At 38.4% G+C, this 14,797-nt stretch overlaps 1 protein-coding gene across 1 annotated transcript in view; it reads left to right on the top strand.

Moving 5' to 3' along the window:
- The first annotated feature begins 357 nt into the window (after nucleotides 1-357).
- LOC105262052 (peptidoglycan-recognition protein SA) overlaps nucleotides 358-14,797 on the top strand; it is a 17,660-nt gene continuing 3,220 nt past the window's right edge. The window contains 2 exon segments of the mRNA XM_059119070.1: nucleotides 358-776; nucleotides 14,620-14,738. Of these exon segments, the coding sequence (XP_058975053.1) occupies nucleotides 469-776; nucleotides 14,620-14,738 (427 nt within the window). The 5' untranslated portion in view covers nucleotides 358-468.

Raw genomic sequence — 14,797 nt, 5'->3', positions numbered from 1 at the left:
CCGTACATAATTCAATTGACGCAAAGAATGTTGCCTGCGGACAAGCCTCGTCGATTGGAATGGGCCCAAAGGGCGCAAAGGTCCGTCGAATATGGGCAACCCTGTATATACATGGATAAACCTATCTCAGAAATTGAATGTTTCTCTGAATACCAAAATATCGATTATTATTTGAAAAACCACTTTTTTAAATCGCATTTTGTGGCTTTCATGAAATTCTCTGGAAAAACAAATAATAATATTTACAAAAAAAAAAAAAAACTAAATAAATAAAACAAAATTCTTTCATTGAAATCCAGACCAACCTCCTCATACAATAATTCCAATTCATACTACCGGATTGTGATTAATAGTCTCCCGTTTCTCGCTTAAGATCGCTCAATGATTTTGCAATAATTTCCTCCAACTATAAATACGGCACTCATCCCGAATTTCAATTCAGTTAAGTTAGTTAAAAGCATAACCAAGATGCTACCTCCACCTCGGCAGATAGTTCTCTTGTTCGGTTCATTCTATTTGATAGCCATCATAGCCAGCGATTGCGAATGTGAGCCGATAGTGCATTGCATACCAGATTGTCCCGAAATCAAATGGCGTCATCAGTGGGGCAGTAAAACCAGTGACAATGTTGTCTATCGTCCCATACCGGTGAAACGTGTTGTGGTGCATCACTCGGTGACACCGGAATGTTCAAGTTTTGATCAGTGCTCGAGAATCGTTCAAAATATGCAATCGTTTCATGTGAATCAAAAGAAATACAGAGACATTGCCTACAAGTAAGTAACCGATACATTAATATGCCACTCGATTATTAGCTTACCCCGCGGTCATTCAGTTTTTATACCCTCAGCCATATGGCTAGAGAGGGTACATATCATTTGATACGGCCAAAACGGGCCTGATCGAAATAACGGTTTTAGACCCTAGGTCTCTTTGGACCATATCTGTTTCAAGACATTTGGAGTCGATCTAGCGATGTCCGTCCGTCCGTCTGTCTGGCAGATGCGCACGATAACCCCCGAAGGGAGTATCCCATTTGGTCCAAGCATGGTACATCGTAATATTTTTATCAAACTTAAATCGAATTTAGAAATGGAAAATATCGGTCCACTTCTTTTGGTAGATCCCCATTTAAGGTCAAAATTTTCAAAAAATATATATATTGTACTGCAAAGAAAGAAAAAGGATAATCCGATTTTGCTCTAACTTTGCAAATTCTAATATTTGCATCAGTGCTAGGTCAGGTGCGAAAATGGACAATAACGGTTCACTCCCTCGAGTACCTCCCCCACAGAGGGTCAACATTTTGAATAATTATAACTCCTATAAATGCGATGGAAAAGTCCGACTGTCTTCAAATTCCCCACATCACAATTTTTTTATTAACCCAAGAATTGGTGTGAAGATGGAACATATCGGTCCACTCCTTCTGGCACCTCTGCCACAACAGGCCAAAGTTTTAAACAACCAAACTGATCATAAAATCCGAAATAAGCATTAAAAACTCTATATATTTCACACATCCCATTATTTCTACTGACATAAGATCTGCTGTGAAGATGAGATATATCGGTCCACTCCATCCACCTCCCCACCTCCCCCCACAAAAGGTCAAAATTTTGAATATCCGTAAAGCTCATAATACGCGAATAATATCTGATTCCATTAAGACTTGACAAATCTCAATATTTCCATCAACAAAAATCTACTATAAGGATAGTAGAGATCGGATCATTCCTTCTGGTACCTCTCCCACAAAAGGGTCAAAGTTTAGAATAACCAAAACGATTATAAAATCCGAAATAAGCATCCGGTTCTCTTCATTTTACACACATCACAATATTTTTATTAACCCAAGATCTGGGGTAAAGATGGGATATATCGGTCCACTCCTTCCGGTATATTTGTGATCACTTTTTAAGGCATGAATTATTGAAAACTTTAAAACGTGCATAACTCCTTAAATATTGAGTTTACGGCGATTTTTCGGCAAATAAAGGGACGAAATTAACATCCGAATTCATTCAGATTGGGTACATCTTAATATTTCCATCAACAAAAAATCTGTTATAAAGATGGTAGAGTTCGGACCATTTCTTCTGATACCTCCTCCACATATGGTTCAAGATTTTGAGAAAAAAAACTCTCAAAAAAGCAAATATTTTAGCTAATATAAGATCTATTCTGAAGATAATATATCTGCGAACTCCTTCTGGTACCTCACCCACAAAGGGTCACCTTTTTCAATACTACTACCAGAAGAAATGGTCCCACCATCTCTACCTTCTGAATGAAATCTGATGTTAATTTCACGTTTTCTGAGCTTTATGAATATTCAAAATTTTGAACCCTTTGTGTGGGAGGAACCACAAGGAGTGGACCGATATATTCCATCTTCAAACCAGATCTTGTGTTAACAAAAATATTGAGATGTGTGAAATTTGAAGGCAATCGAATACTTATTTTATCTTTTATAAGAGTCTTAATTATTTAAAATTTTGACCTTTTGTGGGGGAGGTACTTGATGGAATGTGCCGATATCGTTCATTTTCGCACCCAACCTAGCACTAGTACAAATATTTTGATCGACAAAATTTCAACAATATTTAATGATCTATTCTTGTTCTATAATGTTTATTATTTTCTACGAAAATTTTGACCCTTTGTGGGGGAGGTATCAGAAGTAGTGGACCGATATTGCCCATCTCCGCAATCGAACTAAGTTTGATTATAATATTTCGATGTACCAAGTTTGGATCAAATCGGATATTCCCTTCCGGAGTTATCGTGTGCATCAGCCATCAGGTTGTCGGTCTGGACGGACACCCTTGGTTCGACTACAAATGTCCAAAAACGGATTTTGTCCAAAAAGACCCAGGGTTAAAACCCATTTTTTCGAAGAGGCACGTTTTAGACGTATCGAATTGACCCTCTTTAGCCATATGGCTGAGGATATAAAACTTCAGTGAAAAGTATGACAAAATCAGAAAAATACCGAATACTTGGATTTACAGTTATATGTGGAATACACCAAAACATGGACTTGTGTAGACCATTCCCTGCAAGGATCTTTCCTACGTATGGGGAACACAAACTACCAATTTACGGCAAATTTGGGTCAACATTTTTATTAAAACAACATATTGAGGCCGAAGGATGGTCATCGCTGAATCGACATAGACTTTTATCCTGCTCAGAAATATATTGACTCCGCCAATTTTTTTTCTGTTTCTTTTTTTTGAAAATCGCGTGTAGTTACGGCTGTGTGGAATGTAGCGCTGTCCTGTTCAAATGTTACGAATATGTCACTCTTCAATTTTTGTGAACAAATAAGTTGTGTTCCAGTACTTTTTTAGTAGTAAAACTAGCTGAAGAGAGAACAGTTCGAAATGTCATTCTCAATTAGGTGTGATCAAAAAATAAGGGAACGGAGAATTAGCAGAAATGCGATAAAATGTCAAATTCAAAATTCCAAGAGTAAACAGTCCAAATCGGACTGGTGAAACCTTACTGAAACGGACGCCAAAATTTAAAAAAATTAGTATTGAAGACGATACGTTAAATTAATAATCTATAATAATAATTAATAATCTGATTCATCATTCAGCCAGTCCTTTTCACTACTGGAATCATCCAAAAGTGCTCCATATTTTCCCTTTTTTTTTTTGCACTACAAATATTAGTTTTTCCTCTAGTTTTTAAGTTGATCATTTCTTTATTTTTGTTATGACGCGGGAACATTGAAATGTATCAATACATTTTTCAACCTTGTTAGCCCTGCCAATTGAATGTCAAATTCACAATTTGCGCATTTCTGCTCGGCTAAATTCATGTAGCTAAAACAAGCCGAAATGTGCACCACTCAGCGCCATTTTTTTCTCGAGAGAGCTGCAAGTTTTGCTAGTTTTTGCAGTACGGGAACGCGTTGTAGCAGAATTAGTACTAATTTGTAGGTTCTGGAACACAACTATACTCAGCCAACATGGCTTGAAAACGTAGTGGCCAATCCATTCTCTTTTTCTTTAACCAATTATGCCTCTGAACCGAACAAATCCGCACCAAACATTGACTCACGGTCATATGCGTTTCAAAGCAGGCGCGAGGGGAGTCAGTGCCTTAAATGCAACAACTTCGCTTTTTATACCCTCCACCATACATAATATGGAGGGTATATTAAGTCCGTCATTCCGTTTGTAACTCATCGAAATAATCATTTTAGACCCAACAAAGTGTATATATTCTTGATCAGCGTAAAATTCTAAGTCGATTTAGCCATGTCCGTCCGTCTGTCCGCCTATCCGTCTGTTTTAATTATGCTACAGTCTAAACGAATTAAGATAGGAAGCTAAAATTTTGCACAGATCCCTCTTTTGTCTGCAGGCAGGTCAAGTTCGAAGATGGGCTATATCGGTCCACGATATCGTATAGCCCCCATATAACGGTACCCCCCCCCCCCCCATATACGGTATTTTGATGATTTTAGCCACATTTTCTAATGGAATGGTCTGAAAATCGACACAAGAAGTTCCTTGTGAGTACCATATCCCTTGAAAGAGAATTATCTATATAGGTCCACGATATCGTTTCAGTGGAATTGTCTTAAATTGTACACAAGAGGTTCTTTGTGAGCAGTTTACCCCCTGACAGAGAATTCTCTATATAGGTTAACGATATCGCATATCCACCATATAACGGTACCCTCCGATATTCGGTATTTTGATGATTTTACCCACACTTTTCAACGGAATAGTCTGAAAATTCACACAAGGAGTTCTTTGTGAGCACTTCAACCCCTAAAAGGTAATTGTCTATATAGGTTTATATATATCGGCACCTTCCGATATTAGATATTTTAAAGATTTTAACACAATTTTTAATGGATTTTATTTTTTGAAAATTTTCTAACTCGTTCCAAATGGTGGAGGGTATTCAAAGTTCGGCCCGGCCGAACTTACTGCTTTTTTACTTGTTTCGTTACATAACTTCTGGTATTTTTATACCCTACACCCTGTAGTGGTAAGGGTATTATGTCTTTGAGCATTTGTTTGTAACACGGAGAAGGAAGCGAGGTGGACCCATAGTTACTTTGGAGGATCTTCATAGAATCACTTTCTGAGTCGATCTATGTATGTCTGTCCATTCGTCCGCCCGTCTGTTCATGTATTTTTGTGAACAAAATGCAGGTCGCATTTATTATCCGATTGAGATGACATTTTTCAGACAATATTTGTTTGGCTCATGGACGAACCATATTGAAATTGGTGAAAATCGGTCCAAATTTAGATATAGCTCCCATATATATCTCCAACCGATTTCAGGTTAATTGTGCACCAAATGGCCAATATCAGTTCAAATGACCTGAATTTTGGAACATCCGACCGAATTCAGTCTAGAAGCAAGTACATCAAATTTGGTGAAAGTCGCTTCAGATATAGCTATAGCTCCCCTATATATGTTTCATCCGATTTGGTGTTTAAATCCCTAACATGCGTAATATGCACTCCACAAGAATGATATTTGGTACCCGATATCAGATACAGTCTAGAAGTACCTCTGCCAAATTTTATCAAGATCGGTGCAGATTTGAATATAGCTCCCATATATATCTTCAACTGATTTCGGGTTAATTGTGCACCAACTGACCAATATCAGTCCAAATGACCTGAATTTTGGTACATCTGACAGAATTCAGTTTGAAAAAAGGTGAAAATCGGTTCAGATATAGATTTATCTACCACATACAGGGTGAAATGAAAAACGGCAACCAACTTCAGACTGCTGTCATCTCTTAGACACTCATCCGACAGCTGTTAAAATTATTCCAGTGACAACTCATTATATTGTTTACAAGCGTACAAAAGCTTTTCGGTGAATTTTCCAGAAAAAAAGCTGTTCGTGATGGAATTCAAGCGCGGTAGTGTGATTTCTTTTTTTGTTGGCTGAAAAATCACAAGAAGCTATCGTTAGAGCACTCCAGCATTTAGATGTGAATAAATCTTTAGTGTCTCGTACCATCGCTTGTGATACTGGTAGCGCAGGCCGACGTCAAGGAAGTGGACGGAAGAAACCAGCAACATCAGCAGAAGTTATCGAAACCCGCATCGCAGAGGCTGAAAAATGGCTCGTGAGCTGAACAAAATTCCATTCGGCAAATATTGAAAAATGTGCTCGGGGTAAAGCCATTGAAATTCAAAAAAGTGCCAGAACTTACACCGCAACTGAAAGAAAATAGACTCAAAAGAGCTAAAGAGTTGTTTCGCTTGGCCGAAAGTGGTGAATTGCCGAATATGGTTTTCTCCGATCTCCGATGAGGAAACATTCATTGTCCAGCAGTTTGTAAACAAACAAAATGATCGTTTTTATATTTGCCAAAGAGGTCAGCTGAAAATATGCACCTTCGGTTGGCCACCAGAACTCAATGCCGGCGCCGGCCATGATGATGGTGTGGGCCGCCATAACAGCCCATGGTCGCTCTCCGCCCGTATTAATCGACCGTGGCATCAGAATAAATGCCGACCGAATATTATCGCGAAAATATTCTGGAGGGTGTATTAAAGCCTTGGGTACGCAAACATTTTGTCAGCAGACTTTGGACATTCCAACAGGACTCAGCACCATCGCACTCAGCACGCGCCACCCAAGAATGGTCCAAATGACAAAATGAGGTTCCTCGCTTCATTTCCAGCACACAATGGCCACCAAAATCTCCGGATGCCAATCCGTTGGACTACTGTGTCTGGAGTATTTTGGAAAGCAAGGTTGGCACTAAAAAATACTAAAGTGTCGATCCCCTCAAGCAAGCGCTTCGTCGGGAATGGGCCAAAATACCACAGAGCAACATTCGGGCAGTGTGTGACGGTTTCATTGGCCGTTTGAAGACCACAATTCGTGCCAAAGGTGACCAATTCGAACAAATCTAAACTTATTCTAAAATTTGATGCTATTTCCCACATTTTTTGCTTTCATTCAATAAAAATTAAAAAAAAATGTCAAAATTGTGGCATTTGACTTTGTTGCACCATACTATGGAGAGTATATTATATATTCCTGATCAGCGTAAAATTCTAAGACGATTTAGCCATGTCCGTCTGTCTGCCTGTGTGTCTGTCTGTCTGTCCGTCTGCCTCTCTGTCTGTCTGTTGTAATCACGCAATCTTTCGAACAAATTGAGATAGAAGGCTAAAATGTAAATGCACGCATTTATATTTTGCCAGTAGGCAGGTTAAGTTCGTAAATGGGCCATGTAGGTTCAAGTTGTCATATAGCCCTCATATAACGGTACCTCCCGATATTCGGTATTTTGGTGATTTTAGCGACATTATTTAGCGGAATTGTTTCAAATTTGGTATTTAATGTTCGTAATGGATACTACATGCTAAGTCAAAAAATGAGCCATGTAGGTCCACGTATTCATAAAGCCCCCATATAACGGTACCCCCCGATATTCGGTATTTTGATGATTTTGCGACATTATTTAACGGAATCGTTCCAAATTTGGTATTTGAAGTTCGTAATAGATACTGCAGCATAAAACAGAAAATGGGCTATGTAGGTCCACGTCTTCGTATAGCCCCCATATAACGGTACCCCCCGATATCCGGTATTTTGATGATTTTAGCGACATTATTCACCGGAGTTGTTTCAAATTTCGCATGTGAAGTTCGTAATGGATACTTTAGCCCATGCCAAACAATTGTCCACGTCTTCGTATAGCCCCCATATAACGGTACCCCCCGATATTCGGTATTTTGATGATTTTAGCTACATTATAAGCAGATTTTTCTTCAAGTTTCGCATTTAAATATTGTAATAACTTATGACAAAATTTGCCTATGCAGGTCCACGTCGTCGTATAGGCATTCGGTATTTTTAAGATTTTAACAGAATTTTTAATGGATTTTAATTCTTTGGAAATTGCCAAATTTGTACCAAATGGTGGAGGGTATTAAAAGTTCGGCCCGGCCGAACTTACAGCTTTTTTACTTGTTTTGTCTCACCCTGCAAATGTACTTGTATATCTTTTTTTCTTTTCTGTAGAAATCCAGAAAAATCCGCAGACTCGGATTGTAGTAAAAAAACTATTGTCAATTGGATTTTTTTGAGGAATTCTCCAGTCTACGAACTGTGAATTTATAGGAAAGAAAAAAAAAAAAACAACAACAAAAACAATGTGTACATGATCTCCTCAATGCTTGGAGCAAAAAGTATGTTATTATCATCATTCGTAAACAAAACAAAATGAAAAATAAGAAAAAAAAACATAATTAAAAATTCCCCGCCAAAAAAATTATTTATTCTCTTCGTCCAAAGAGATTCCCAGCAATCTTATCACTTAACGCTAAATAGTTTTCGAATTTCGCATTTATTTAAATAATTTTTGCATTTTCGAACATCAACTCAGTTGTTCGTTGGCTTCGGAGAATTGAACATCAAGAAATAAAGAAGAGTGTTTTGTTGTACATAATGCCATTTAAAAAAGTCCATCTCTATGTCGCACTTGCCGTTTGTTGCTTCGCCTATGTCGCGCTGTGTGCCGATTGTCCGCGCATCAAACTGAAACGTCAATGGGGTGGCAAGCTGAGTAAAAATATTGATTTTCGCCCTGTGCCAATTAAATACGTGATCATTCATCACACAGTGACACCGGAATGCGATACCTTCCTAAAATGTGCCGAACTTTTGCAAAATATGCAACATTATGGGATAACTACGCTGGGTTTGGATGATATTGCGTATAAGTAAGTTGAAGGAGTGGTTTTGTATACACAAGTGGTTTGTGGATGATTTATGCTTAAGCTTAAAACCAGTTAAAAAGCAATAAGTTCGGCCGGGCCGAACTTTAAATACCCTCCAACATTTGGAAAGAATTTGGCAACTCTCAAAAAAATGAAATCCTTAAAAAAATTCTGTTAAAATTTTAAAAATACCGAATATAGCCATTATATTGGGGTCTATACGACGTGGACCTACATAGGTATTGTTTGTCATAAGTCATTACCATATTCAAATTCGAAACTTGAAATAAACGGTGAATAATGTAGTTGAAATCATCAAAATATCGTATATAGGGAGGTAACGTTATATCGGAGCTGTGCGAAGACCTGGACCAGCATAGATAATTTTCTGTCACAGGCTGTAGCATCTATTACAAACTTCAAATACGACATCTCAAAAAAATTTCGGTGGGTTTTTTACCTAAACTCGTCAAAATACCGAATATAGGGAGGTACTGATATATGGGGGGCTATACGAAGACCTGGACCTGCATAGACAATTTTCTGTCTTAGGCTGTAGTATCCATTACGAACTTCAAATACCAAATTTGAAACAATTCCGCTGAATAATGTCGCTAAAATCATCAAAATACCGAATATTGGGAGGTACTGATATATGGGGGGCTATACGAAGACCTGGACCTGCATAGACAATTTTCTGTCACAGGCTGTAGTTCCCATTACGAACTTCAAGTACCAAATTTGAAACAATTCCGGTGAATAATGTCGCTAAAATCATCAAAATACCGAATATTGGGAGGTACCGTTATATGGGGGCTATACGAATACGTGGACCTGCACAGATAATCTCCTGTCATAAGCTGTAGTATCCATTACGAACTTCAAATACCAAATTTAAAACAATTCCGGTGAGTAATGTCGCTAAAAATCATCAAAATACCGAATATAGGAAGATACCGTTGTATGGGGGCTATACGAAGACGTGGACCTACATGGCCCATTTTCTGTTTTATGCTGTAGTATCCATTTCAAACTTCAAATACCAAATTTGAAACAATTCCGGTGAATAATGTCGCTAAAATCATCAAAATTCCGAATATCGGGAGGTACGGTTATATGGGGGCCATATGAAGACGTGAACCTCCTGCACAGACAATTTTCTGTCATAGGCTGTAGTATCCACTACGAACTTCAAATACCAAATTTAAAACAATTCCGGTGAATAATGTCGCTAAGATCATCAAAATACCGAATATCGGGAGGTACCGTTGTGTGGGAGCTGTACCAAAACGTGGACCTACATGGCCCATTTTCAATATCAAAAGTCCTGCAGACATAACATACATTTAAGTAAAATTTTATCAATCTACTTCAATTCGTTCGGAAGCTAGAGTGATTTCGGACAGACGGACAGACGGATAGACGGACGGACATCCCTAAATCATAGACATAGAATTTTATGCTGATCAAGAATATATATATATATATATATATATATATAATATATATATATATATATATATATATATATATATATATATATATATATATATATATATATATATATAATATATATATATATATATATATATATATATATACTTTATGGGGTCTAAAATGTGTATTTCGAGGTGTTACAAACGGAATGACAAACTTAATATACCCTCCATACCATGGTGGAAGGTATAATAATGACATGTGTGAATTATGAAGAGAACCGGATGCCTATTTCGGATTTTATAATCGTTTGGGTTATTCAAAACTTTGAGCCTTTGTGTGGGAGGTACCAGAAGAAATGGTCCGATCTCTACCATCTTTATAACAGAGCTAGTGTTGATAGAAATATTGATTTGTGCCAAGTCTGAATAGAATCGGATGTTAATTTCGCTTCTAATGAGCTTCATGGATATTCAAAATGTTAACCCTTTGTGGGGGGGGAGGTACCAGAAGGAGTGGGCCGATATTTCCCATCTTCACAGCAGATCTTGTGTTAGTAGAAACATGTAAAAAATCAGCTAAGTTCGGCCCGCCGACCCTCCATTCGGAAAAAAACTTGAAAATTAAAAAAAAAAAAACCGTTGGAAATTTTTTTTTAAAGGCTATAGTAACGATTCCGAATTTCAAAAACGAAATTCGAAACAATTCCGGTGAATAATGCCGCTAATATCATCAAAATATCGAATAAATGGAGCTACCGTTGTTTGGGGGCTATGCTAAGACGTGGACCTGCACAATTTGCTGTCATAGGTTGTGGTACCCATTACGAACTTCAATAACGAAATTTGACGCAATTCCGGTAAATAATGTCGTGAAAATCCTGAAAATACCAAAAATCTGGGGGTAGTGTTATATGGGAGCCATACTAAAACGTAGATCTACGTTGTAGACAATTCTCTTGCAGGGGGTAAAGTACTCAAAGGGAACTCCTTTTGTGGATTTTCAGACTATTCCATTGAAAAATGTGGCTAAAATCATAAAAATACCGAATATCGGTGTGGGGGGGGGGCACCATTGTATGGTGGTTATACGAAATGGTGGACCTATATGAAAAATTCTCCTTCAGGGGTGGGGAGAGGTGAAAACTCAGAGGGAACTTCATGTGTAGAATTTCAGACAATGCCATTGAAAAAAGAACCTAAAATCACAAAAAATACCGAATGTCGGGAGGTACAATTATATGGAGGATAAACAATATCGTTGACCTATACAGGGTGAGATAAAAAAAACTGCAACAAAGTCTAAAGCCATCATTCTTACTTTTTTTTTCAAATTTTATTAAATGAAAGCAAAAAATATCGGAAATACAGGGTTGCCCATATTCGACGGACCCTTTGGGCCCATTCCAATCGACGAGGCGTGTCCGCAGGCAACATTCTTTGCGTCAATTGAATTTTGTACGGGAACAAATGCAAATCAATGCGAATAATCCGTTGTAAAGTGGACCGAGCCATGCCCAACTGCTGAGAACGGCGTTTTTGGGATGTTCTTGGGGACCTCTCAACACTGGTTGAGTTTTCACAATTGACTTCTTGTAAATTTCAACTATTTCTGAGCGCACGCGTGCCGTGTATTGGTTCATGGTAAAAATCTGCTTGAACTGACGCTTCAAACGCGGTATGTCATTAAGCGATGTGACATCTCTGTCAAAAGTTATGGCGTTGCCAGATAGGTCCGTCGAATATGGGCAACTGTAGCATCAAATTTTAGAATAAGTTTAGATTTGTTCGAATTGGTCACCTTTGGCACGAATTTTGACCTTCAAACGGTCAATGAAAACGCCACACGCTGCCCGAATGTTGCTCTGTGGTATTTTGGCCCATTCCCGGCGAAGCGCTTGCTTGAGGTGATCGACACTTTGGTATTTTTTAGGGCCAACCTTGCCATCCGTACTCCAATACTTCAGACATAATAGTCCAACGGATTGGTATCCGGAGATTTTGGTGGCCATTGTGCGCTGGAAATGAAGCGAGGAACCTCATTTTGTCATTTGAACCATTCTTGGGTGGCGTGTACTGAGTGCGATGCTGCTGAGTCCTGTTGGAATATCCAAGGTATGCTGCCAAAATGTTTGCGTGCCCAAGGCCTTAATACACCCTCCAGAATATTTTCGCGATAATATTCGGTCGGCATTTATTTTGATGCCACGGTCGATTAATACGAGCGAAGAGCGACCATCGGCTGTTATGGCGGCTCACACCATCACCATGGCGGCGCCGGCTTTGAGTTCTGGTGGCCAACCGAAGGTGCAAATTTTCAGCTGACCTCTTTGGCAAGAAAACACGATAATTTTGTTTGTTTACAAACTGCTGGACAACGAATGTTTTCTCATCGGAGAAAACCAAATTCGGCAGTTCACCACTTTCGGCCAAGCGAAGCAACTCTTTAGCTCTTTTGAGTCTATTTTCTTTCTGTTGCGGTGTAAGTTCTTGCACTTTTTGGAATTTCAATGGCTTTACCCCGACCCCGAGCTCATTTTTCAATATTTGCCGAATGGAACATTGCGATATGTTCTGCTCACGAGCCGTTTTTTGGCCACTGCGACGCGGGTTTCGATCAAGTCGCTTCTTTACTTTTCAAACCATTTCCGCTGATGTTGCTGTTTTCTTCCGTCCACTTCCTTGACGTCGGGCTACGCTACCAGTATCACGGTAACGAGCGATGGTACGAGACACACAAGATTTATTCACATTTAAATGCTGGGGTGCTCTAACGATAGCCACTCGGGGTTTTCCAGCCAAATATAAAGAAGTCACACTATCATGCTTGAATTTCATCACGAATAGTTTTTATACCCTACACCACAAGGTGGTCAGGGTATTGTGTCTTTGTGCATTTGTTTGTAACAGGCAAAAGGAAACGAGATAGACCCATAGTTCCTTTTGATGATCTGCATAGAATCACATTCTGAGTCGATTTATGCATGTCCGTCCGTCTGTCCGTCTGTCCGTCTGCCCATGTATTTTTGTAAGCAAAGTACAGTTCGTATTTATTGCCCTATCCAGATGAAATTTTGCACAAATCATTTGTTTGGCCCAAGAACGAACCCTATTGAAATTGGAGTTAATCGATCAAAATTTAGATATAGCTCCAATATATGTCTTCGTCCGATTTGCCTTTTATTGTGCACCGAACGTGTAATATCAGTCCGAATAGTATGGAATTTTGCACCTACGATCAGATTGGACCTGAAAATAAGTATGCCAAATTTGATTGAAATCGGTTCAGATATAGTTATAGCTCCCATATATATTGTTCATCCGATTTGTTATTTTTGTCCTCCGCAACCGTAATATGCACTCTGTAACAACAATATTTGGGGAAATATATCAAATACAGCTCAGAAATACATGTGCTAAATTTTATCGAGATCGGTTCAGATTTGGATATAGCTCCCATATATAACTTCGTCCGATTTACCTTTTATTGTGCACCAATCGTCTAATATTTGCCCGAGTTGTATGAAATTTGGCACTTACGACCGAATTGAGTCTAGAAGCTAGTATGCCAAATTTGGTGAAGATCGGTTCAGATATAGCTAAAGCTCCCATATATATTGTTCATCCGATTTGTTGTATTTGTTACCCACAGCCGTAATATGCCCTCCGTAACAACGATATTCAGAGAAATATATCAAATACAGCTCAGAAATATCTTTGCCAAATTTTATCGAGATCGGTTCCGATTTGGATATAGCTACCATATATATCTTTATCCGATTTCAAGTTAGTTGTGCACCAAATGGGCAATACAAGTCCGAATTTAAAAGATACAAATGCTACGACATATTCTGTCCTTTGAACTTTAAATTATAATTATAATCATGGCGTGTATGATGGAATTCTCCACTATAAACTTTTAATTGTTATGTGGAGCTCTACTAAATTAGCAAAGTGGTGAAGGGTATCATAAAGTCGGCCCCGCCCGACTTTAAGATTTTCTTTACTGTTTTTTTTTTTTCTGGAAAATTCTCAGCAAAATGCTTTTGTACGCCTGTAAACAATATAATAAGCTGTCACGGGGATAATTTATCAGCTGTCGGACGAGTGGCTTAGAAATGACAGCAGTCCAAAATTGGTTGCAGTTTTTTTATCTCACCCTGTGTGCATAATTGTTTTCAATTACTATAATTTTGTATAGTTCCCACATATTAAGTTTTTTCCGTACATATATTTCTGTCATCTCCCAATAAGCCGCACTCACATCACGCTATTGAGATAAGACTTTGCAGATTATCAACAAGTTACTAAGCGTCTCTTTGTCTGAATCACCCAGAGCAGACGAAAAAAAATCCCCCTGTTTGTGTTTTTATTTCGAATCTTTGTTTTCGAATGTGTCATTCCGCCGGACTCTTAATTACCTTTCATGAATTTCAATTCAATTTCAGCTTCCTTATCGGCAACGATGGTCTGGTCTATGAGGGGACGGGTTGGCATGTTGCCGGCTCTCATACGTATGGCTATAATCGAAATGGTACCGGCATAGCGTTTATTGGCGATTTTAGTGGTAAGTAAATTTGATGGAAAAAAATGAAAACAAATTGAAATACAGTGGGACATTGTTAA

This window comes from Musca domestica, unplaced genomic scaffold (genome assembly GCF_030504385.1).
Source record: "Musca domestica strain aabys unplaced genomic scaffold, Musca_domestica.polishedcontigs.V.1.1 14, whole genome shotgun sequence".
Lineage (NCBI taxonomy): Eukaryota > Metazoa > Arthropoda > Insecta > Diptera > Muscidae > Musca > Musca domestica.
Note: the sequence above shows the minus strand (reverse complement) of the source record. Positions and strands in the feature narration are given on the sequence as shown.